General features: G+C 37.0%; 1 protein-coding gene across 1 annotated transcript; it reads right to left on the bottom strand.

Moving 5' to 3' along the window:
• Nucleotides 1–17,574: 17,574 nt before the first annotated feature.
• LOC149237080 (cysteine-rich receptor-like protein kinase 2) lies at nucleotides 17,575–21,613 on the bottom strand. Its single transcript, XM_089366740.1, has 7 exons — nucleotides 20,416–21,613; nucleotides 20,175–20,312; nucleotides 19,171–19,310; nucleotides 18,863–19,073; nucleotides 18,519–18,753; nucleotides 18,212–18,356; nucleotides 17,575–18,097 (listed from the first exon to the last, which is right to left on the bottom strand). Exons 1-7 carry the CDS (start codon nucleotides 21,188–21,190, stop codon nucleotides 17,741–17,743), a joined length of 2,001 nt encoding a protein of 666 aa, XP_089222866.1. The 5' UTR covers nucleotides 21,191–21,613; the 3' UTR covers nucleotides 17,575–17,740.
• Between the last annotated feature and the right edge of the window lie 537 nt (nucleotides 21,614–22,150).

Here is a 22,150-nt window from a genome sequence, read left to right as displayed (position 1 = left end):
TTACCTGTCCATGCCTCCTCTGGAATACCACCATCTAAGGAACTTGAAGGCCCTCTGTTTATTAGATAAACAACAGTATCTACAGCATCTGCCCAAAATTGTAAAGGCAATCCTGCATGCAATCTCACGCACCTTGCATGCTCCATGATTGTCCCGTCCATCCTTTCTGACACACCATTTTCTTGTGGTGTTCCTAGAACTATCTTCTCTCTGTGAATTCCATTCTCTGAACAGTACCTATCAAACTCTTTGCTGCAATATTCACCTCCATTATTTGATCTGAGACACTTCAACCTTTTCTCTGTCTCACTTTCAACCAAAGCTTTCCATTTCTTGAAAGTATCAAATACATCAAATTTATTTTGAATACAATAAATCCAGGTTTTTCTGGTTGTATCATTAATAAAAGTAACATAATAACGAGAGCCACCAAGAGATGATACCTGAGCAGGTCCCCATACATCAGTATGCACAAGCTCTAATTTTTCACTCTTCTTTTCTTTCCCAACCCTAAGGAATCTGACTCTCTTCTGTTTTCCATAAACACAATTCTCACAGAATTTTAAATCAACATGCTTCAAACCTGGCAACAAATTTCTTGAGTGAAGAATCTGCATCCCCTTCTCACTCATGTGCCCGAGCCTATGATGCCATAATGCCGTATCTTCTCCTGTAGAAGTTAAAGCATTAACAGAATTAGAAATACCATTGCATAAATACAATGTACCAACCTTTCCTCCTTTCGCTATTACCAAGGATCCTTTAGTGACCTTCCAAGTTTTATCTGTGAAAGTACTTACACAACCTTCACTCCAAACTGCCCTATTGAAATTAGATTTTTCTTCAGCTCTAGAACATGCCTTACCTCCTTCAATAGCTATTGATTTCCATTCTGCTGTTTTATGAAAATTGTACCCATTCCAACGATTTTACAGGGTTTATCATCACCCAATCGAACCTGTCTAAAATCTCCTTGAACATAATCATGAAAATGTTTCCTATCAGGTGTGGCATGGAATGAGGCCCCTGAATCTACCACCCAGGCATCAATAATATTTTCTAATGAAAGAATCAAAGCATCTTGCAACACATCACCTGTCACATTCGCTTCATGATTAGTTTCTTGTTGCGCGTCTCCTTCTTTTCCATTCCGAGACTTGCAATCTTTCTTCAGGTGTGCTTTCTTCCCAAATTTCCAGCACACTATCCCCGATCTGGACTTGGATCTACCTTTTCTTCACTTACTACGATATCCTGGGCTCTTTCCTCTTTCCATTTTTCTTCCCCTAGTCTCTGCAGTCAAAGCATTACTTGATGTCTCATCGGAGCATTTCCGTCGCATTTCCTCACTAAGGATTGCACCAACAACATCATCAAACTTTAAAGTACTAGATCTAGAGACAGAATTAATAACGGCCATAACTAAACCATTCCAACTTTCTGGCAATGAGCACATAAATAACAGAGCCCTAACTTCATCATCAAAATTTACCCCTACAGAACTTAACTGACTTGTATCTGTATTAAAATCATTTAAATTATCTGCAACAGATCCACCTTCTGACATCTTCATATTAAATAAATGCTTCATAAGAAATACCTTATTTGAGGCTGATGGTTTTTCATACAGTTTAGCCAATGCTGACATTAAACCTTGTGTTGTTGTTTCCTTTGAAATATTAAACGCTACCGATGTCGCTAGGCACAGCCGTATTGTTCCAAGTGCCTTTCTGTCCAGAATATCCCATTCTGTGTTTGTCATACTCATCAGCTTATTTGTCTTTCCACTCAATGGTAGTTATAGATCTCTCTGATACAAATAATCTTCCATCTGCATCTTCCACAACTGGTAGTTTTGGCAGTTGAATTTTTCGACCCTAAACCTACCATCTTCCACCATTGCTTCCAATCGAACCAGGAACCCTTCTCTCCTGTGATTTTATCAACCAAATAGACCTTCGGTTGTGATACCATTTGTTAGAAAATTATATATTACGGAGCAATGGAACATATAAAATATTGCAGAAATATAAACACAAAAAACGCATAAAACAAGAGAGACACAGATATACGTGGTTCACCCAGTTTGGGCTACATCCACGGAGAAACAGTCAGTCCTTCCTTATTATATTATCAAGCAAACTGAAGAGATACAACCTATAGCAGATCCACTGTAACACCCTCTTCGCTCTCAATCTCCTCTCTCTTCCTCACTCAGAATATAGATATGCATAGACGCAATACAATTCCCTCATATATAGTGAGGGGTTGCCTTCTAGGGCACAAAACCCTAAATTAAACATAACTTCTACCGTTAGATCATCCGCCTAATGAATGGCCTAAATTGACTAGAAATTACTAGACTTTTACAAGGAAATTTTACATCTATTTTTAGCTTCGTGGGTGCTGCCCCCAAACCCCCGCCGAGGGATCGCTGGCCCTTGAACCCCCCAGCCGAGGGGGATTAGCCCCCCTGGACCAGGGACAAGTCCCCCCCACACCCCCCTCGTGGAGGGGTGTACAGTCTTCTTGGGGTATACATCCGGCTGAGACATTTGAATACAGAAGATAATCAGGCTCCACGCCCAACATTTCGGCTTCTCTCTGTCGCGATGAGGGTTTGTGTGCTCTCGTCGGCCTGCTTGTGGCTGTGTCGAGCTCAGAAGTAATGCTCTGTATGCAGCTGGCTATAGGTTCCTCCACCTGGTGGCAGGGTAACTCTGCCCACACTTGCTGTTTCCTTATCTGGTTGCTTGGGCACTGTATTGGAGGCTTCGTTGACTTCGTGAGAGGGTTTACTTCGTTCCTCTATTGGCTCTTTAACCTTCTTCGTGGTTACTATTCTTTCCTCCATTCCCTTATCTTGCTCTGCTTCAATTTTCTGGTTAAGCTTCTAGTTATTGGTCCTCTGGCTGATGTATGAGTGTTTTTCGGTCCTGTCAGGTCTCAGTCACAGTGAACTTCCTTGGCTTTGCTTGGTCCTGGCAAGGTAAGCTTACTCGTCCATGCTATAGCTAGTCTTCTTTGTTTTTCCTCAACATTAATGGTAGTTGTTCCTTTGTATGCAGGGTTTTCACTTGTGACTGTGACTTAGTTGGGGTTTCGTTCCTCCAACGCTATAACTCTTCAGGTAAGCCGGCTCTTCTTGTTTTGCTTGTCAATTTTCACTTTCAAGTTTTGCTTGGCATACAATTAACTGATATGGTTCTGCTGGTTTTCCGTGGCAGGTTGGGGTTTACTCCAAGCTTGGTCTTCAAAACGGTTACAACCCAATGACTTTGGTAGGGTCGTTATGTGTTGTTTTTACTTAGTTTATAGTCTTCTTTTCTCTGTCATGACACTGGGAAAGTCTCGGTGCTCCTCTGTCTATTTGTCCTTTGCTGTTGAGTGACCTTCATCTCTGATTATATGTAATTTCACCTATGTTTCGAGCTCTGGTTGTATGTAATCTATTTTGCTTACTCTCTAGTGACCAACTAGGGTTAAACCCTAGCTTCGGGTTTTGATTTTGTCGTGCCTTACTCTGTTATTATCTAGCAGTTTGAACTGTTCTTTATGTATGCCAACATTATATTTATAAGGAGGAATTAACAAGAAAATTTTGTGTAAATGGGTTACCTCTGTTATAATTGCATTCTACAGTAGTTGCATCCACGTTCTGTTGAGAACTATCTCATAACTGTTGTCTACTTTCGTATGTTTGGAAACTGTTGTTGTCACCGGAACTCCGTGTTAGGAACACTCTATTATGGTTTCATTGCTTGAACTTGGGAACTATATCTCTGTTTGCTAGGAAAGATAAATGGAAACACGCAGTGCTGTTTAATTGACACATACAATGATTAGAGGGAAGAAATAAATATCATAGACAGACTGTTTGCAGATGGATTCAGATACTCAGGTGTTTGAAAATTATTTTCTCCTTTTTTGTATTCCTGTTCTCGTGCATTGAACCCCTTCAAAATGTATTACATTGGTTTTTGTATTGTTATCATACAGTTACCTGAACTATTCACAGTTATTCTTCAGTTACACGGTTGGTAACCGTTTTGGTCTTTTTTGGGTTTTCTTGTGCTGTAAAATATACAATATATATTTTTCTTTTAAATGAAAAGACAGCTGTAAGATAATTGATCAAAAAGACTAAACAATGTGGTGGTAATGACCCTAACTTAACTGTACTATTCCTAAACATCCTTTAACTAATAATGAAATAAAAACAAGTTCCTTAACACTGTTTTGATCAACAATCGTAAATGAATCTAAATGATAATGAACCTATCCTCCTTAGCTGAGACTAAACACCCGGTCATGGTACCCTCAGTTGGATGCTCCTACATCAGGCTCCCGAGGTAATAAAAATTCATGACTCCGATCCATGAGCTTCTCGACTGAATACCCTGCCTGTTGTATTTGTCTGGCATCAAGCCATGAACTGTCCTCAATGGGACAGTTCTTCCACTTGACTAGATACTGTAGGTATTCCTTCCGCCGAGTTTGCTTGGCCACCTGAGTGTCAAGGATCCTCTCGATCTCAAGGGGCTGAGATGAAGGCATTTGTCTCATCCAAGTCTCACTCCCTTCTTGTGTGTCCCGTGTAGTTCGTGCTGTGTTGTCTTCCTCAAGATTGGCAGTATATGGAAACAAGTCTGCGACATTGAAGATGGGCAAGATGCCTATTCCTGGTGGCAGCTGTAATTCATAAGCATTGGCTGAAAATTTTCGGAGAATTTTGGAAGGGAAAATCTTTTTGTATTGCAGTTTGTTGTATGCACCTCTAGGAAAATGTTCCTTGCGCAAATGCACGAGGACTTCATCCCCCACATTAAACTGTACCTCTCGTTGTTTCAGATCTGCCTGCTGCTTATACTTTTGACTGTTGTCCTGCAACTTCATCTTTACCTACTCGTGTAGGTCATTCATTGCTTTGGCAAAATATTCCCCATTAGCACTTCGTCTTTCCTAATGTCCCAGATCTCATAACTCATGCACTCCGCGAGGATGCATGCCATATAAGATCTGAAAAGGACTGTGCCCGATGTTACGATTGGGTGAGTCGTTGTAAGCGAACTCTACCTGGGCAAGTACACGATCCCACATTCATGAATTTTCCCCGATCAAACTTCGTAGCAGGTTCCCCAAGCTCCTGTTTACCACCTCTGTTTCCCCGTCGGTCTACGGGTGATAAGCAGAGCTGAAACTTAATTGTTATTCCATCTTTTTCCACAAGGTGTGCCAAAAGTGCCCTGTAAATTTCACGTCCCTGTCGGAAATAATGGACTTAGGCAGGCCGTGTAGCCTAACAATCTCTGTGAAAAATAAGTGGGCCATGTGAGTGGCATCGCTAGTTTTTTTTACAAGGGATGAAATGTGCCATTTTCGAGAACTGGTCTACTACTACCATCACAGAATCATAACCCCGTTTCTTCCTTGGCAGACCCAAGACAAAGTCCAAACTGACTGAGTCCCACGGTCTACTCAGAATGGGCAATGGTGTGTAAAGTCCTGTATTTTGACTGTGTCCTTTCGCCAACTGACACACTTTACATTTGGTCACAAATCTCTACACATCCCTTCGCATTCTTGACCAATAATAAAAATGGCTGAGTTGATCTAATGTTTTGTCCATGCCAAAATAACTGGCTAGACCTCCACTATGCTTCTCCCGAATGATATTCTCCCTCATCGAACAATCGGGAATGCATAATTGTCCCCCTTTAAACAATAGCTTCTCCTGTAAATTATAGTCCAACCATGGACTATTGTTTCTCAGCAAAGGGTTTTGACAGGCTTCATAAGCCTCTTTGAAATCCGCGTCGGTATGATACAAGTCTTTCAAATGCTCAAAGCCCAGCACTTGTATCGTACTCTCCTGCAAGAGCAAGGCTCTTCTGTTCAATGCATCTACCACCTTGTTGGCCTGCCCACTAATGTGTTTCAACACAAAAGTGAAACTCTGTAGATATTCAACCCACTTCGCATGCTTGTGATTCAGCTTATGCTATTGCAACGCAAAATTATCAGAAAATAAAACAAACTCACTTCCCAGCAGATAGTGTCTCCAATGCTTCAGTGCATGGACGACAGCATAGAATTCTTTGTCATAAGATGAGTACTTCTGCCCACTCTCATTCAACTTCTCGCTGAAAAACGCAACAAGTTTGTCTTCTTGGCTAAGTACAACTCCAATGGCTATACCGCTTGCATCACAGCGAACCAGAAAAAGCTTGTTAAAATTTGGCAATCTCAGGATTGGTCATTCTGTGATCTTCTTCTTTAGTAGGTGAAAGATTTTCTCTACTACTTCAGTCCAACGAAAAGGCTGACTTGCCTTTTTTATAGCATCCAACATAGGTGCGCAGATCTCACTGAAATTCCTTATAAATTTGTGATAAAAGCTCAGCCCATGAAAACTATGTACCTCAAACAGACTTTTTGGGGATGGCCAGTTAATGATCGCTGCAATCTTCTCTGGGTCCATCTTCAACTCATTCTCTGCAATAACAAAACCCAGATAAACTAGTTCTCTTTGAAGAAAAGTACATTTTTTTAGATTTATCAACAGCTTATTCTGCTGCAATTTCTCCATCACACTTCGAACATGTCGAAAGTGTTCCTCCTTACTCTTGCTGAAAATTAATATATCATCAAGATACACTATCACAAACTTTCCAATGAACTCTTTCAGCATTTCGTTCATCAGTCACATAAAGGTACTAGGGGCATTACTTAATCCAAATGGCATTACTAGCCACTCATATAGCCCTTCATTGGTCTTGAAGGCTGTCTTCCACTCATCCCCTTCCCTAATTCGAATCTGATGATAACCACTCTTCAGATCAATTTTCGAGAAATATGCTGCCCCGCTTAGGTATTCCATCATATCGTCCATCCGTGGCAGTGGAAAGCTATACCTGATGTTAATCTTATTGATGGCCCTCGAATTCGTGCACATTCGCCATTCTCCTCCCTTGTTGGGACCGAGAACTATTGGAACTGCATAGGGGCTCAAACTCTCCCTTATCAGCCCTTTATCCAGCAATTCCTGCACCTATTTTCTATTTTCCTCATTATCTTTGGGGCTCATCCGGTACGCTGCCTTGTTCGGTAGACCTGCTCTAGGTATAAAGTCAATGTGATGACTAATACTTCTCTTAGGAGGCAATTTATCTAGTAAATTGTCCACTACAATATCGCTGAATTCCTACAGCATTTTCTGAATTTCTGCAGGTAAATCAGACATTTCTGTGTGCAACAACACTGTTTTTTCCCTTCTCACCACAACATAGTTCACTTCACTTTCTTCAATCTGCTTCAAAAATTATTTTCCACCCATTAGTAACACTTTCGTCCCGCTTGTTTCTGTTGTCCCCTCCTCCTTGATGGGCAAAAGTGTGTGCTTGATCCCATCTTTGGAAAACTTGTAACAGTTTGTCTTCCCATCATGCACTACCTTCCGGTCATACTACCATGGCCTTCCTAGCAGTATATGACATACGTCCATTGGCATAATATCACAAACAACCTTGTCCTTATACCTGCCAATATGGAACTAAACTTCACACTATTCGTCCACCAACAGCTGATGGCCTTTCTGCAACCACGATACCTTGTAGGGAGTGGGGTGCTTCAGCCGCTTCAAACCCAACTTCTCTACCATTTCTATGGCAACCAAATTATTCGTGCTTCCACTGTCGATAATCAACTTGCAGCATTTTCCATGCAACTTACAAACTGTCCGTAATAATGCCTTCCTTTGAGTTTGTTCAGCTGTCTCCTTGGCTAGTTTCAACAGCACTTTATTCAAAACTAATGTTTCCCCTGCTTCCGACACATTTTTTGCTTCCTGGGGTGGTGCCTCTGCTTCCTCTGGCTGTGCAACATATGCCCCTTTTTGACCAACTTGTTCCGCTTCAGGACACTCAAAAGACCTGTGCCCCAACTTGTGGCACTTGTAGCATTGATAGGCAGCCCCCCTGCCTCGGCCATTTCCTCTTCCTCTCTGGTATGGCCTTCTACCTCTAGTGCTGTCTCCTTTTTCTATTGTCCTTGATGTTTTGGAACTACTGCCCTCTTCACTATTATTGGCAGTTCGTCCTCTGCCATAGGAATGTCCTCTTCCTCTATCGGTTCCCTGTCCTCTCCTAGCATTTTGTTTTCTGGTAATCTTCTCCTTTGCCTTCATGGCACTCTGGTAGGCTTCCTCTATATTTTTTGGGGAAAGAATCCTTATTTCATCTAATATTTCCAATCTCATACCATTTACATACCTTATTGTTTTTTCTGGGGTGTCCTATATGTAACCAACTCTTAAATTTACCCAGTAGAATTATTCAGTATATTCTCTCACTGTCATACCTTTTTGCCTCAGATTCTACACTTGCCGATGCAGTGAAATATGGTAATCTTTGGGCAAACATTTTCCCTTCAGCTTGGCCACCATTCTTGGCCATTTCTTTATTAGCAACTTGTTCATCCTTCTTCTTTCTGCTTGGACACTGTCCCACCACAAGGCTGTGTGTCCTTTCAGCTTTGTTGCAGCGAACTTAACTCTCCGATCTTCACTGACCTCTTCACATTCAAAATATTTGTCCAATTCGTTGATCCAGTCGAACAGAACTTCTATGGACAAGTTGCCATTGTAATTTGGAATTTCTGGCTTAGGCTTGCTGCTAGCCAATAGGACCGACCTCAATAATCTAATTTCTGGCCCTTCTTCATCCGATCCATCTATTGCAACTATTGCTTCCTCTTCGCTATCATCTCCTACCTCCGGATCCCTTCTCCTTCCTGCTTCAACTGCCTCCAAACAAGCAGTAAGGATCCTAATTTCCTCCCGCAATCCTTCCTCTGCTACTCTCCGAGCACCTCTTCCACGACCTCGTCTTCCAACTTCCATTTCTCAGGAAAACTCCAAATCCTGCTCTGATACCACAATATGATGGGACCAGCCCATTAACTTATGGATTAACGTTAATTAAACAATGATTAATATATGATTTGGGTCAACACATATGATTAGTCTTAAGCAGTTGATTAACAAGGATATTTGTCTATTGGCATTGATTGTGGAGTTATTGCTGGTACGCTGGCTTGTACTCACCTCGATTTTCTCCTTCCCGCTCTTTGGTTTTGCTAAAACCCTCGTTTCACTTCACTTTGGCATTTTTCGGCTTCTCTCTGTCATGATGAGGGTTTGTGTGCTCTCGTCGGCCTGCTTGCGACTGTGTCGAGCTCGGTAGTAATGCTCTGTATGCACCTGGCTATGGGTTCCTCCACCTGGTGGCAAGGTAACTCCGCCCACACTTGTTGTTTCGTTACTTGGTTTCCTGGGCACTGTATTGGAGGCTTCATCGACTTTGTGAGAGGGTTTACTTCGTTCCTCTGTTGGCTCTTTAACCTTCTTCATGGTTACTATTCTTTCCTCCGTTCCCTTATCTTGCCCTGCTTTAGTTTTCTGGTTAAGCTTCTAGTTATTGATCCTCTGGTTGATGTATGAGTGTTTTTCAGTCCTGGCAGGTCTCAGTCACAGTGGACTTCCTGGGCTTCGCTTGGTCCTAGGAAGGTAAGCTTACTCGTCCATGCTATAGCTAGTCTTATTTGTTTTTCCTCGACACTAATGGTAGTCACTCCTTTATATGTAGGGTTTTCACTTGTGACTGCAACTTAGTTGGGGTTTTGTTCCTCCAACGCTATAGCTCTTCAGGTAAGTCGACTCTTCTTGCTCTACTTGTCAATTTTCACTTTCAAGTTTTACTTGGCATACAATTAACTGATATGGTTCTACTGGTTTTCTGTGGCAGGTTGGGGTTTGCTCCAGGCATGGTCTCTGAAATGGTTATAACCCAATGACTCTGGTAGGGTCGTTCTTTGCTGCTGTTACTTAGTTTATAGTCTTCTTTGCTCTGTCATGACACTGGGAAAGTCCCGGTGCTCCTCTGTCTATTTGTCCTTTGTTGTTGAGTGACCTTCGGCTCTGATTATATGTAATTTCGCCTGTGTTTTAGGCTCTGGTTGTATGTAATCTATTCTACTTACTCTCTGGTGACCGACTAGGGTTCAACCTTAGCTTCAGGGTTTGATTTTGTCATGCCTTACTATGTTATTATCTAGCATTTTGAAATGTTCCTTATGTATGCCAGCATTATATTTATAAGGAGGAATTAACAAGAAAATTTTGTGTAAATGGGTTACCTATGTTATAATTGCATTCTACAGTAGTTGCATCCGCGTTCTGTTGAGAACTGTCTCATAACTGTTGTCTGTTGTTGCATGTTTGGAAACTATTGTTGTCGCCAAAACTCCGTGTTAGGAGCACTCTGTTATGGCTTCATTGCTTGAACTCAGGAACTATATCTCTGTTTGCTAGGAAAGATAAATGGAAACACGCAATGTTGTTTAATTGACACATATAGTAATTAGAGGGAAGAAATAAATATCACAGACAGACTGTTTGCAGATGGATTTAGATACTCAGGTGTTTGAAAATTATTTTCTCCTTTTTTGTATTCCTGTTCTTGTGCATTGAACCCCTTCAAAATGTATTACATTGGTTTTTGTATTGTTATCATACAGTTACCTGAACTATTCACAGTTATTCCTTAGTTGCTTCTACAATTACACGGTTGGTAACCATTTTGGTCTTTTTTGGGTTTCTTGTGCTGTAAAATATATAATATATATTTTTCTTTTAAATGAAAAGATAGTTGTAAGATAATTGATAAAAAAGACTAAACAATGTGGTGGTAATGACCCTAACCTAACTGTACTATTCCTAAACATACCTTAACTAATAATGAAATAAAAACAAGTTTCTAAACATTGTTTTGATCAACAATCGTAAATGAAACTAAATGATAATGAACCTATCCTCCTTAGATGAGACTAAACACCCGGTCATGGTACCCTCAGCTGGATGCTCCTGCATCACAGACTGACAGATTCTATGGGAAAGGACCTAGCTTTTGTGGCTATACTCTAGGTCCGTGTGGAGCATCTCACACCCGAGGGCGAGGTAAAATGACTCGAACTAGCATGGCACGTCAAAGCACCATAACCATGCTAGCTCTACCTCAATATTAAGCCCCGCACATCCCGTGCTCTCCGACATGTTTATGGAAACACTAATGCGCGACTCTTGGACCTATCGATCAAAATTATCATTCCCTTCAATCATGTTCAAGAGAAGGTCGTAATTACTTAAGTGAATACAATGTAGGTGGTGGTGCGCAAGCAGTTAAGGTAATTCCAGGGGGTAGTATAAGGGTTTCTATTTATAATTATGTGCCCCTATTTTGATATTTCTATTTCTATTTATATAAGTACGCACCCTTTCAAGAAGCTCCTAATTGTCCTGCTAGGAAATGTTGGATTATGAGGACACTGGTCTATAGTTTTCTTCAAAACCCACCTTGGATTATCGTAACACTTGTCTCTAGTTTTCTTGAAGCCGCCTCTCTAGTTTTCTTCAAGCCCCACATAGGGACTAACTTTCGTGCAACTTCCCTTGTTAAAAGTTCTTTCTAGTTTCCTTAGGTTGTCATAACCCTAGAAGTTCTTTATCACATGCTATCAATAAGAGAATATATGTTTCCACTATCAATAATTATATATCGTGTTATTTTAGGACATTGTTATTGTGAGTAGATTGATGATGTTTTAGGTGGACACTCATAAGGTCAATAAAGGAAAGTGATTAAAAAAGAGTGAGAATATAAGATTATAAAATTGTTGAGAATGAGATAAATTAGTATTGCTACTAAAAAATTATTATTATGTAACAAATTAGTTAGGAAATTATTGTAATAATGTCAATAATAATAAAACAATTAAAAAACATGAAATTTTAATAATGAAACAACTAAATATAATAATAAATAAATAGAAGATTTTAATTATAATTAATAGTTTTTAAATAAATACAAATATATATATATATATATATATATATATAGATATATATATATATATATATAAATAATGATTAGATATATAATTAGGGGGAATAAATAACAAAGGACGGTTATCTAAGTGAAAGAATTATATTATTATTTAATATTAATTAAAATGAGAATTTATTAATTAAATAAGTTAATGATTTAAAATTTATTAAAATATTTAATCTTAGAATTGTTTGTTTATGATTTACATTATTATAACAATTTCCTAATTAGTTTGTTATATTTAGTATTTTTTTCTGATTTAAAGTCTCTCATTCTTATCACCTTTATAATCCTATATACTAACTCTTTTCTAATTGCTTTTCTTTATTGGTCTCAGAAGATGGGTGGATGGGTGGAGTGTTCACCCCAAATGTTTTCAATCCACTCACAGAGTAACAATATCTAAAAATAACACCATACATATCATTAAGTTAAATAAAATTTGATATATGCGACATGTTACAAGCTTCATCCTTTACAACTTAGGCTTTGTCGCACAATAAACATAATTGGAATTCACACCTACATGTAGTATGCCACAAGTCTCATATTGATTTATTTCACTTTTTAAAGTTTTAAATTTTCAAACTCTCTAATCTCTACAACATATCACATTCCTAGAATTTAGATTTTTTTTTTCCAATCTTACGAGTTACCAACTTCTAATATTTTGAATCCTTATGATATTTTGCACTTCACACATGCTCTTCCACATACCTTTCAATGTTTTGGAGTTTGGCCGAACTTGCAACATGTCACACAAACAACTAACTTTTTTTCTTTTTGGTGTTTTTTGGGAATTGCTTATTTGAAAAATGCATCACAATCCTTCAAGTGTTTGAATTTTCATCCTTCTACAACATGTTGCACTCGTTGCAAAATTATAAACCTATCAAGTTTTTGATAAGGGGGCTTTCAAGAATGATTTCAAAAAAGTATGGAAAATTAAGAATGGTGTACAATGTCAAAAAGACTATAAATTCAAATGCTTAGAGGCTTAGTACAATGTCACACCATAACAAATTTTTAGAAAATGTGAAATATTTTAAAAACTTTAAAAAATTTGACTCTAAATGATTCATAGAGATTATTTTTAATAACAAAATCTAGATTCATCAAAATTTTCAAGCAAAAATGTCAAAATCATGCATTATAGGGTCAAAAATCTCAAATAAACTAGAATGAAAATTGAAAGAAAGTAAACAACTATTGAGTAATTGTATATTTGAATATGAAATGAAACTTATCATGCAAGTGGATGGGCCCAAATCTAAATTAGTTCAATAAGTTTATAGCTCCAACCAAGATCAACATTTCAAACATTATAAAAAGGAGGAAGGGTCATTTTTGTTCAAGTTTTGGTATAACATAGAGGAATTGTTTTTGCTTCAAAATCTTCTCTAAATTTTTTATTGTTATATTCATTATTATTTGAAATATTTTAAATGAGTAGTAATCTTCCATCCAGTAAATCGAGAAAGACAAACTTCTGATTGATTTAGAATTGTACTTGGTTTTTACAACATCTATGTTAATTTAGAGTGGTCGTAAATATTCTAAGTTCCAATATGTATGGAAATTGAATCATGGTGGATCTATGACCATATCTAAAAAATTTGTTGGATTCAACTCAAAAACTTGCCTAAAAATGGTATTTGTTTGCTACCTCCTTACTCCCATTATTATTCTTCCTAACAAAGGTGCATGCCATGTTTATAAACTTCATTCTATGCACAATGACTCTTATATTCTTCATTTTATACACCCAAATTTTGTATTATTAACTACTACACGTGCCTTCAATTTTGTAGTGTTAGTCACTAGCATGCTTTACTTTATTGTTACATGTCATGTGAGGAATGGGTAATTATTGTTGTATACCATCAGTAATTCCATGACAAGAAGGGACACTAGATTTCTGGTCAATATTATGTAGGTTAAAACCACTTTTGGTCTTGGAGTAAGACCTATATTTTGATTTGCTAAAAGCCTGTCTTCCTTAGATGTAAGGAAATATTAGAATAACCCAAGATGTAGAGGTATGAGAATATATATGTTTAAGTCATTGAGGGAATGCTTAGACATCAAGGCTCAAAGCCATTACAATAAATATTCATTATGAAATTAACATGTCACGCAAAGGAATTGAACCCAAGTAGTGAGGATAACAACATTTATCCCAACCACACAAGGTAAACTGAACTAACATTATTTTAAAAATGTTATAGTTGCTCCCAAAATGAAATGTCGAGGAATCAAGATGAGACATTCTCGTTTATTTTTTTCTATGTCATAGATTATTTTGTATAAAAAAACATATATTGATTTGCAATTATTTTTATTATTAATATATTTTTCTAAACATAAAACTATCCTTTTATTATTTAGAAATTCAAGGGAGACTATATTTCCTATTACATATTAATGTAAGTTTAATTTATATCCTATTGAAAAATAGTCATTGATATTGTTTTTTTTCATTTGTTTTCATTTCAGTCATGTCATAATGATTGGAGAAGGTTTAATAAGGATTCATTGTATTTTATAAATCAAATGATCATAATTTTTATGAGAAATTGTATGTCCAAGATTCGAAAGGCTTATTAACTCATAAAAAAAGTTGTCAAATTTATAAATTCTTTTCACTCTTTGTGATGGGACTCAAATGGAACTATCACCTTCAAGCTATTGCTATCTTCTTTTCAATCCACCATAGAGATCTATGTTTCCTCAACCCACACTTTTAGGCATCCATGAGTATCCTTCTCTACATCTATATTTTGATCGATTTTCCACATTGTGTTCCTCTTCAGCATCTAATACTTGTTGTTCAAATGATTACAATCCTTTAGGTTTTGGATGATGTGGCCTATGGATCTCTGGAGGACATGGCCATGAATTTTCCACTTTTACATTTTTCTTCATGGCTTTTTGTATTTCATCCCAAAGCTCAAGGGAAATAATTTCATAATAATTGGGTGTTTTTCTCACATCTCATTCTAGAACAAGTCTATTAGATTATTCATTAATAGAAATATTCACAAAGACATTATTCAAAGAGAGGTAGAATTTGAAAGTAGCACAAACATAGGTGCCAATTTTTGGGGAATTAATTAGTGAAATGTTTAGCACAATTGGGAAAAATGTAGATCCTACCTGTATTTCAGTTGTACAAATATTCCCAAAAAAACACTAGCAATGATTTGGTATGCTCACTTTCATTCAAAAAATCAAAAGGATACTTATCATGAATTTGAAGAAATTCTTATTTGCTAATTGTTTGAATAAAGACCTAATTATTTTTTTCCTAATTAATAGAAATACCATGGTAGCATAGGTTGCATGGAAAGTGTTTTATTTAATGTTTCTATGAAAAATGCATGAAAACGTGCATCTCTTCAACATAAATGGTGGGGAAGCATTACTCCAAGAGGGCTACAATATGAAAGGAAGATTTCAGAATATGGTATCATACTTTATTGGGAATACCTTACTTGTGTGTGGGTGAAATTCGATGATTATGTGGTTAATATAAATAATAAACTAGAAATTATGGATGGGATCTCTATAGATGAATGACAACTTCTTTTTTAGGGTAAAAAACTAGATAACATTTATCTACTATCATATTATAGCATATGCAAATATATAACTCACTATGCTTCTTTGATTTTAGGAAAGAGTGAATGACATTAGCAATGGAGCACCCTCCTCGTCAAAAATGCAGTGAATAGAAACATGTGTAATTGTGTCAACTTATCTCCCCAATGTTTATATTATTGAGAGATGTAAAAATATTATCATACCAGTTTATGATTTCTTTTTATAGTACAAATCTAAGATGATAATTTATTTTTTTAATGGTTCATGACCTTCCATATAAATTTGTACCAATAACTATATTCAAATGATATAAAAGATATATTGATAATTCAATTTATATTAGAGAAAGGATTATAAGATATATTTTATTTTCAAAATTTTTTTTAATGTTAAATTCAAATAATCTTACCAAATAAAAAACTTTTTACTAATAAAATTTCTAAAATATTTTTAATCACCATAAAATTTAGAAAAAAGATCTATTTCTACTAAATAACATGCTATTATTTCCTAAATTTAATATTTCTTTTATTTTCAATTTTCTTTTACCCTTTTAAAATTTAATTTAAATCTAAATTTAGACCCACCTACATATAAAATGGATAAAAATTTATTGAATAATAAAATATTAACATCTATGCAAATCAATCACAAATCTACCCAATTACAAAATACTATTAATAAAATTATGCAAATCAATTAAAAATCTATAAAATATTATCGCCAAAATTACAAAAATCTATTAACATTATAACTAGCTATTGCTAAAATTATAGCAATATCAATCTTAAAATTCTTTTACTATAATATTATTCCCTCGATTAATTCTTACAATCAACTCATTTCCTCAAACCCTTTCTACTTTTCCGATATAATTTGAAAAATTTAACCTATCCCATATATTTGTAAACCAAAAAACACTTTTAAGAGTTTAATATTTTCGAATATTAAAAGGAATACTTTGCAATCAATCTTTGTCTCTTAGAATTTAGTTTATTATGGTGTTCATGGATACACCGGGAATAGTTATGTGTAAACCAAAAAAACATGGTAATATTTAGTCCCCTCAATTAATTCTTACAATCAACACCTTTCGTCAAACCTTTGCCACCTTTTTGATATAATTTGAAAAATTTAACCTATCCCATATATTTGTAAACCAAAAAACACTATAATATTTATTCCCCTTAATTAATTATTACAATCAACACTTTTCCTCCCACCCTTGCTACCTTTCCGATATAATTTGAAAAATTTAACCTATCCCATATATTGGGGAACCAAAAAAACACTGTAATATTCTTAACAATCAACACTTTTCCTCCCACCCTTGCTACCTTTCCGATATAATTTGAAAAATTCAACCTATCCCATATATTGGGGAACCAAAAAAACACTGTAATATACTTTCTAAGAGTTTAATATTTTTTTAGTACAAAAGGAATACTTTGCAATCAATTTTGTCTCTTAGAGTTTAGTTTATTATGGAGTTCATGGATACACCAGGAATACTTGCAAATAGTTCAATAAAAACATTTTATAAGCTTTTCCTGGGTTCCTTCCGAGGAAAACATTCAAATACTAAACTGGCCATCCCAGCAATGGCCTCATGAAACTGTGTTCATGTTGTTTTGCAATCATGAAAAAGGAAGAAAGATCACGTAATTACAATAACAGCTTAATGATATTCAAATTCTTTATTATTACAGAGAGTGATATTTTAGCAAATTTGTTTTCAAAGAAAATTTTTCTGTTGGATGTTGGTATTTATGCTGTGTATGCTCGTTTAGAATTTCTTATTGTTATTTTATCGTTAGTTTTTTCTTTTATTTTGTATATTCTTTCTTTTCTAATGACAAATTAATCTTTTTCTTTTTGACTAAAATAAAATGTGTTTTAAAAGATCAAATCAGCTGCTATGCGAACCAGAAATTATATTTTTCTATTTCAATTATAGAAATATAAAAAATATAAATATAGAAATTGTACTTTTTAATTTCAATTGTAGAAATATAAAAAATATGTTTTTACCGCAATATACAAACTCCAACACCTTTAACGGTGCCCATTGATTTGACTGGTTGAATTTAACTATATGGCTTGACCGGCTTAAATGGAGTGACACACAAGAAAGAAGATGATGCCCTCCTGTAATCAGCCGACATAAAAATAATACCAGAGGCTGGGCCTGGTTCTCACCTCGGCCCTAGCATGTCTGATGAGGAATCCACAGCTGCAGAATGGATATCTAAGGGTGTCGTAGAAAAAGTAGTTGTACTGCATGATGTTATTGTTGTTTTGTTTAATGTTTTTCGAGGGTGTGCAACGTAATCCAGATCTATGGAAGCAGGCCTTACTGGCGACGGAAGGTATTCTCCCTCACTTGTCAGCATCGACACCACCCGGGACATTGAAGGCCGCAACGCTGCAGCTGTTTGAGTGCACAGAAGACCTATTTTAATCACCCTAACCCCTTCCTCGGACGAATAACTGCCCTCCAGTGTAGGATCCATAAGTGCTAATGCTTTCTCTGTGTCATACAATCTCCATGCCTGAGTGGCCAATATCAACAAGAACAGCATCAAACTTTAGTTAGCAGGGGATGCCAATGCTATGGAGATTTCAGAAAATTTCAATGATCAATATGAGATGCACATGAACCATACTCTTTCAATGAGAAACTCCATCTCTTCACCCGCAGTATGATTCTTTCTTCCGCTGATAATCTCAAGTAAAAGAACTCCAAAGCTGAACACATCTGCTTTCTCTGTCAGCTGTCCGCGTAAGGCGTACTCAGGGGCCATGTAACCTCTGCACAATGTCATGTAGATGAGATCTCCATAATTTAACCCTCTAAATTACCTGTTCCTTCTTCCTATATATCAGATGTCATAGGTACTTATTCATGTAGTGTAAGCTATTAAATAAAGTTGGGGGCATCAAGAGAGATTGAACAGTAGAGAGAATTCTTACAATGTTCCTGCAACTCTAGTGCTCACATGGCTCTCATCTTCTGCAAAGAGTTTGGCTAAACCAAAGTCTGCTATTTTGGGTCTGTTTTTATTGTCCAGTAAAACATTGCTTGCTTTGATATCTCTATGAATGATCCTAATCTCAGACTCCTCGTGAAGATATGCCAGCCCACGCGCAGTTCCGACTATGATTTCGTACCTCGCTCGCCAGTCAAGTAAATGGCGTTTTGTTATATCTGCAATTATTGCATCACATGCCGTAAAAACATTAGCAAGCTAGATACACAAATTTGAATAAATCAAGATCTATGCAGCGATTAAGCAGTTGAAAAGTTAAAAACAAACCAAATATAATCCTGTCTAGACTACTGTTCTGGAGATATTCGTAAACCAGTAGCCTTTCTGAGCTTTCAACTGAGCAACCAATCATTTTGACTAGATTCCTGTGCTGGACACGGCTGATGAGATTCGCTTCATTAAAAAATTCCACATCTCCTTGCCTTGAACCTACTTTCAGCCGTTTAACAGCAACTTCTCTGCCATCTGAGAGAACCCCCTGCAGCAGGTCAATGAATTTCAAAATTATTTTTATTCCCCAAAAATACTCGACCGCTGCCTCAAAATCTGTGAGTAATTGAATGCTAAGCGCTCACCTTAAAAACGGATCCAAATCCCCCTTCGCCAAGCTTATTCTCTGCTTTAAAGTTGCTTGTAGCCTCTTTCAAAATACTGTACTTGAATATAAGTTCCGGATTTGCTATATTAGAGGATAAGTTAATTTCCCATTCCTGACCTGCGGAAACAATTACAAGCCATCAGACGAAACACAGACTTCAGATTTCAGGGGAGAAACAGACTTCAGAGAGAAAATATTAGGAAATATTTTTGAATCAGATGAAAATGAGTGAAGTCAAACAATTAACCTTCTTCCCATCAATTTGATGGTTGGAGTTCAGTGAAGAAGCCAGTCTGATGTGTGAACACTGAGAGTTTTGATTAAAGAACCATCTATATTTTCTTAGGAAGTTGTAAAATCTATTGGTCAAATATACTTGTTGTGCAGGAACAAGCATTGTTTTAAGACATTAAAATTTTGATCAAACAGAAGTGTGGCATGGAGTCATGGAGAGTTGTGAAATGGATCATTTGGATAGTAGGTGTACTGGAATCTTAGTTTGATGAGGGGGAATGTGAGCTCTGAGGTGATGAACCTTGTACATGAAAAGGTATCCTAGATAATTAGTGGACACAAAAGCTTGTTACCTGTGTATTTCTGTAGATGAAAACCTTTTTATATAGGCTTGAACATAAAGCGATTGGGACGAGATTGACCTCGGGGATTGTTAGAGTGGTTCAGAGAAACTTGACTCGATCATATTTCTAGTGATTATCTGAGTCTAGATTTATTACAACTCACTGTAACTTTTGCGCATAATATTCATCTCCAATATAACTTATTTAAAAACCAAAAAACTCCATATTAATTTATCCTAATAGCCATTAAAATGTCGATGTTTTGTAATCTCTAAACTATTTCCCTCCATCATATTCCAAAATATTTCCAAAACCGGTAATCAATATAAAAATAACCTGATAACCTGAAAGAATAGTGATCATTTAAAAACACACAAGCTAATGAGTGCACACTGAATGATACCTCTGGTTAGAGAAATCTGTTGCCAAAATTTTCCAGGAGAGCAAAATTTCCATATGCAAAGGCCAATGGCTGCAATTAATCCAACCGTAGCGGGTACCACGGCCAGAGTTATTCCAAGCACTTTAGATCTTTTCCCTCCTGCAAATTTGCACAAGAAAATTGGTTACATTTTAATTGACAAAAGAAAAAATTACAAAACCAGTACATATCTTTATCATGGTAAACTATATGAAGAAAATACCAGGGTCAGGAAGAGTGTTGAAAAATGCGTAAAGCTCAGAACGCAAATAGCAGTTCATGGATCCGAATTGAGAGCCAATAGATCCAGTTTGGCATCTAGATATTTGTGACAGGGCAAAATTCAGGCACGATCCACAGTCTGTTGAGGATAAATCTCTCAAACACTGCGCTATGCTGTAGATATGCTCCGTCGAATTATATGGGGCAACGGCTGAATCTGCAGCAAAAAGTTTAGGACTTTGGGCCGCTTCATTGGCAATATTTAGGAGCATGGCCTTAATAGTATTTGAGAACTGCTGTAACTGACTGCTGGTCTGGGTATTGCAGAGAACAATTTTCAGCCCACTGTCACTATAATTGCCATAAAAGGAATGATTGTCATAACGTAAGAAGCAACCGTCTAATTGAATGAATCCGGAAGTGTTTTGGCATCCGTCAACAAGCCTGGATTTCGCCGTGGATGCGCACAGTTGGCAATCGGAGGAATTTAAATCTCCCCTGCACTGGACAAGCCCATAAACCGTACTGTTGCTGTTTTGCCCATCATCAACACTGGAAGTATTGAATCCATTGAGATAAACGTTGTTCACCAGCGATTCCAAAACCTGGTTTAGATTACCCTGGAAGGCGCTACCGTTTCCATATTCGCTAGTCCCACAACCACGCCAAACGGTAGTAATGTACGGATCAGCCCCAGAGAGGGGCATACGCATACACAGGCACACTGTAAGTGCTATAGTGCTGATTAATGTTTTCATCTTCATCGCCATCGCCATGAACGCCCCTGCTACAATCCGCTGGAGTCCCAGAGTGCCAAACTTACAGTATTTCCATTTGCCAAATCCGAGTCATTTTGAGCACATGGGCGTCCCAACAGGATCCTAGAACGCGTGAATTGACCCAGTTAACAATGAAAAAGAAACTAGAAACCTGAACAAACTTCTTTAGAACCGCAAGCAATTGACCGAGTCGAACCAGGGAAAAAACTTGGAAGCATCCAACTTGTTTTCACAAACAAATCAATTTGTTTACTTTCTAAGACATGGGCTTCCGAAAGAAAGCTCTTCAAACTAATCCCGTGAGGAGGAAGTCCGCCAAAGCACAACTCTTAATCTAGCGTTGAATAACAATGTCTGCACACAACTGCTCCGTATTATTTAATTTGATTAATCATGAGACAAGCCAGTCATCACCGAACCATTTTGATCTAAAAGTCTCCCTATTTGACTGACTTCAGAGGTTATTTGCAGAAATCTTGTTAGTGGAATTATGTGACGCTATGTACACTTCACCAAAACCATTTTCAGAAGTCAAAACTGCAGCGCAATGGAATCGTCTCCAAAACCATTGAAGAAATCCAAATTACAGCGCAATGGAATCGTCCCCAACACCATTTTCAGAATTCAAAATTACAGCGCAATGGAATCGTCTCCAAAACCATTCTCATACACAAGTCACAGTACAGCTCAAAGACCCTTTTACCAAATTTTGCTGAAATGGTTGACTGTTAGATAATTTGGAAGGGTTTTTTTTTCAAATTAAAATGGCTCAAAATATGATCAGGATTGGCTGGAATTACAAATTGAGTTGTGAACTTTTCCCTGGGGGAATGTCTCAGGGGTTTTCAGTATTCTTAAATAATAATCTTCTCACCAAAACGTCTTCTCGCCAAATGTTCATGATTTATGACTCTGTGGCTGCATATCTTCTGACATCGATGGTTTTGTCTCTTTGGA

This window comes from Pinus tabuliformis, chromosome 8 (assembly GCF_031772625.1).
Source record: "Pinus tabuliformis cultivar Carrire ecotype Pingquan chromosome 8, CPIR1, whole genome shotgun sequence".
NCBI lineage: Eukaryota > Viridiplantae > Streptophyta > Pinopsida > Pinales > Pinaceae > Pinus > Pinus tabuliformis.
Note: the sequence above shows the minus strand (reverse complement) of the source record. Positions and strands in the feature narration are given on the sequence as shown.